At 33.6% G+C, this 5,056-nt stretch overlaps 1 protein-coding gene across 1 annotated transcript; it reads right to left on the bottom strand.

Moving 5' to 3' along the window:
- Window positions 1-1,782: 1,782 nt before the first annotated feature.
- LOC130048253 (uncharacterized) lies at window positions 1,783-3,724 on the bottom strand. The gene has a single exon (XM_056144739.1). The coding sequence runs from the start codon at window positions 3,362-3,364 to the stop codon at window positions 2,111-2,113; it is 1,254 nt and encodes a 417-aa protein (XP_056000714.1). The 5' UTR covers window positions 3,365-3,724; the 3' UTR covers window positions 1,783-2,110.
- Between the last annotated feature and the right edge of the window lie 1,332 nt (window positions 3,725-5,056).

Genomic DNA, 5,056 nt, shown 5'->3' with positions numbered 1-5,056 from the left:
TTTCAATGAAGCTAAGAGCAATTCGACAACATTACAATTTTCCCAAAATATTTGGAAAAATAAAAGATTTACTTATAAAAATGAGACACTTTGTTTTACAAATTGGATGAAAAGTGGTGTTTTAAAAGTAGATGATCTGTTTAATGAAATTGGATTCAAGGATATTACTGATTTTTCAAATCTTACAAACAAACATAACTGGTTGTGTGAATATAAAATACTAAGAAATGTTTTTAATAAAATAAGTCATAAGACAGAATACCATATAGAAAAAGAAAACGTGTTTTTATTTAAAAATGGAAAAATTGAATCTATAATTGGCAAATCTTGTAAATTCTTTTACGACATTTTTGTTGATGACAAGTTTCAAAGATCATATATGGAAAGTATGTGGGAAAAGACTTTTATGTTGGAAAAGTCAGACTGGACTAATATTTATAGAAATAATGTATGTAAAGTTGTTGATAAAAATGTTGCTGAATTTAACTACAAACTTTTGCACAATCTTTTATGCAACAATTATCTACTTAGCAAATGGAAAAAAGATGTTCATAGAAACTGTACATTTTGTGCTGATGTCATTGAAAACAATGCACATTTAATTTTTGAATGTCAAAATGTAAGACAGATATGGAATACTGTTGAAATGGTGCTTGAAATTGACATTCGATGGAAACATATTGTTCTCGGCTTTTTTCATGAAGATAATCCTAAAGTGCATACATTTAACTTTGTGATTTCATATATTGCTTTCAGAATTTACAAAAGTAAAATGATGTTAAGACTTGAAAACAAAACTGAAAGTGTGAATAATCTGTTGATACAGGTTAAATTAGACTGTTATAGAACATACTTAACATTAAGAAAATCAAAGTACGATTTCCTAGATCACAAATTATTTGAGAGACTTTCTTTGTTACTTTAATGCTTTATATTATAACACATGTATTGCAATAATCTGTATGTACTATGTATCTGATATTCAGTTTCCAACAATAGCATTCCACCAGTACTTGAGGGTGACCTGTTCCTCAGTACTTGTTTTTAGGGGAGTGGTGAACTGTTTGTGATTGTGTCTCCCCTGCAACAATATGGATCAATCATTGCTTTATATGTATTAAGTAGATTAGATTTTGTATACTGATATAATTTTGACACCTAAATATACTTTGCTTTTTTTTAGTTGAAAAATATTGCTATCTAGCATGTAAATCTTTAATTGTAAAAGAAAAACAATATTATCAACTATATTGTTTGATATCATGTAGATATATTTCTTAAATATGCATACATGTATAGTTAACACATATATATACATATATCCAATCCATGGAGCCCCTGGCACCCTAGGTGAGGATTATTCGGGGGTCTCTGCGGAGACATTACCCCCAAATATCAAATGTATGTTAGCTAGAAATAAAAGATATTGAAAGGAAAAAAAAAAAAAAGTTAAAAATACAGTCAAATTAGTCCACTAAACATTGCATATAGATAAAACAAAAACTAGTGACAAAGTCACAATAGTCAACAAAAGATTGGATGTAGATAGATAAATAATCAGTAACAAAGTCAAATTGATACCACATATGCTGAAATGTTTCACTAAAATAATAATCCAGATAATGTAAGATATGATTACTAAACACCAGCGAGTGACTAATATTGTATCAGTTAAACACATAAAAATGAGTACACGTAAATTACACATCATAAACATGGATGTAATTAACAGGGTGCTGTATAATTAACACTGGAGTGTAATGAACACAGGGCTGTAACTAATTTTCTTTTTTTTTTTTTTTTTTTTTTTTTTTTGGTGTATCAACATTTATTTCCATATGAATATATACACTATTATATATTTATGTGAATATATGATGACAAAATATGAGTATATATTACTGATGACAAACATAAATATATGGTAAACATGTCTAGATCATTGATGTCATATCTAATATCACACTATCACATAATCATCTTGGCCTATGTATATATTTGTGTCGTATTCAGAAAGAGGCTGTACTTACATTGTAATAAACAGATGTAAATAACATTCTTTTTCAATGTGTAATTCACACGGTCTTGACATATGTGATCAACAAGGTGTTTAAATATATTGGATTTTCTTCACTTTAGCAGTGTGACGCTCAGCTACAAAAAGGTTGTCTCTGATATCTACACATAGACCATATGGACGCTTTAAATCACAGTTCTGAATGTAACAGAGGAAATGACCGTCCTGATCTAGGATGTGGATACGGTCATTGTCACAGTCTGATGTCAGAATGTGACTCTGGCTGTCTGTAGTGATGCCCCGTGGCTTAAATGATTTCTCTGTATCAGAGGAATGACCCATGTATCTAAATCGGAGTCTTCCTGACTGATTGACCACCACTACTGCACTAGCACTAAAGTCAGACACACAGATATCCAGGTTCCTGTTCTCACAGATATATTTATTATATTCATGTGAATAGAGAGGTTGACCCTGATCATTAAACTGAATGGTTTGTGTCTCTTTGGAGTCAGAGTAACGCACAACTTTGGATTGTTGGAAATCATTACTGACCATGAAAACCAGGAGATCATCAGAGGAGGTACTGCAGACACTGATAGGTCTCCAGCCCTGTATTGTGATCATGATCTGTATCTGTTTATTCTTCACTATGTTTACAGTTTTTGTTTTAGTGTCAGTATAAACGAGATCTCCGTCCAGTGTCACTGCAATGTCATATGGTGTGACCCCTGACTCGGTTTCTATTGATGTCAGTAGTTTCCCCTGGAGGTTTAGGAGCTGTAAAATTTTGCTATCTCCACATGTCCAGACTTCTTCACTGAGACATGTAACATTAAATAGTGATGCATACCGAGTGTCTATAGTGGCGGTGAGCCGCGGTTCATCAAGCAGTGGTTTGACTAGAGGAGAGGATATAGCTTCTGGTGAGTTCTCTGTGTTAATTGATAAGGGCGACAGAGAACCAAACATTTCACTGAGCCGATCTTTGTTCATTTTCTGAGGAAAAAACCTTGGTAATGTAATTCCAACTTTTGGCACCAATGTTCTGAATTCGGAATTCCTAGATTTGTAAGTAGAGGTTAAGGAGGCGTCATTTGATTTTAGCATTGATTTTAAGTCGGAAATGATCTGTTTTAATTCCATTATTTTCTGTGTGATTTGATCTGTATTTTTATTCAGGGAAGATAAGTGTTTATTTTTCATCTCTTGAATGTCAGATTTCCTTTGGTTGACAATGACGTTAATCTCTCTGTGCCAGACTTCTCCTTGTTGGTCAGCAGCTGTGGTCAGTGTCCTGTAATTCGTTTCTAACTCAGCTTTCTCAGTTTGGATATCTGAGGCCATATTTTCATATTGGAAATAAATTCCGGTCTCTAGTTCTGCTAAGTCGTTTTGCAAACTTTGAGTTTTTTCACTGAATTTTTTCAGAATATTTAATATATTATGATCTTTGTGTCTACCTGAGGACACACAGGTGGAACAGACAGGAATGTCACATTTCTCACAGTAATGTTTGCAGTGTTGTTCGGCGTGGTCTGTACATTTTGAGTACTTAGGAAGAGGCTTTCTGTATTTATAGGGCACAACGTTGTGTCTTTTAGACGTATCCGATAGGTGATCCCCAGCACAGGTCCTGCATAGGTTTATACGACAAAGTTCACAACAACTCTGTAGGTGGGCAGTTTTACAGGTATCACACAAAAGAAGAACCTGGGCCCATATTTACTAAAGTTCGACGTAAACGTAGCGTAAATCTAGACGTAGCTTACGTTTACGTGTGGGACGGTATTCACTAACAGTTGTAGACGTAGATTTACGTCAGAAATAAGCGTAACTCTACGTGTACTATACTAGTGCACGTCAGCTGATCGTAACTTTAAGAATAAACAAAGCAAATGGCGACTTGTCATTTTTATCGATAATTTCTTGCGTAAAGACCTTACAAATCCTCTAGATGCATATAAGCTTGTTAGTAATACACAAATTAATTGTATTTATTCAGATTATCGTTTTCTTTGAGATCATCTGCAATTGTGTGACAATTCTCTAAATTTTGAGCCCGATCTAATTTACCTTGTGGCGGATCTCAGTCTGATTTAAAATCAAACTTCTCACTTCGCTCGATATACGGACAGTCGCTGTCCGTATATCGAGCAAAGTGCGAAATTTGATTTTAATCAGACTGGGTGGATCTAACCTTGCCTTTAGAAATAATTGGGAAGCTTTTTATTTTAGTCATGCAGGTTATTTAAAAAAAAAAGAATATTTGCCATTTATCTTATTATACAGGGTAGGTCTAGCATCTTTCAGGGAAATACATTTTTTTTAATTTTCCAAACATGGTAGAATTAATGTATATATATGCAATCAAACATGCAATGTTTTAGATTTGAAAAGAAGAGAGTCACTGTGTGTACAAGAATACATGGTGATTGACAGCTATAGAAAAACCATTTCTACTTATAGATATGTGATCTTTTCTTTGTGGTTATAAGCAAATATTGGTAGTCCAAATAACTATTTGTTACATTGTAACTTACACAACAGGGAAATGAGCCTCTAAATAAATATTTCTTTAAAAAAAAAAAGATATGCATTTCATTCCAAGAATACAATTTTGTGTAATTTGTTTCAGAGAGCAATTGTGATGCCTACTAGTGTAGTCATGTGTAGACTTTCAGTCTTTCAGAGTGCCATTTCCTTTAACTATAATCTTACAGGAGTCAAACCTTCATTGATAATGCATATATATGAATCTTTCTACCATTCATGATTTGTATGTAATTGACCTTTATATGTGATCAGCTAGGTAAAAGTCTTTGCAGTGTATATTACCAAACTCCAAGGATGATGCCTTCAACATACATATTATTTTGTTGAAGCCCATCCCCCCCCCCCCCCCCCCCCCCCCCCCCCCCCCCCCCCGTCCAATTTACAAAAATCTCACTGATAAAAGTTCATTCTGAAGGCTTCTCACATTAAACCGACATATGTACTAATGCTCCTCTTTACAAATTTTAACCCACCTGACAACTT

The sequence above is a fragment of the Ostrea edulis genome, chromosome 7, assembly GCF_947568905.1.
Source record: "Ostrea edulis chromosome 7, xbOstEdul1.1, whole genome shotgun sequence".
NCBI classification, from domain to species: Eukaryota; Metazoa; Mollusca; class Bivalvia; order Ostreida; family Ostreidae; genus Ostrea; species Ostrea edulis.
Note: the sequence above shows the minus strand (reverse complement) of the source record. Positions and strands in the feature narration are given on the sequence as shown.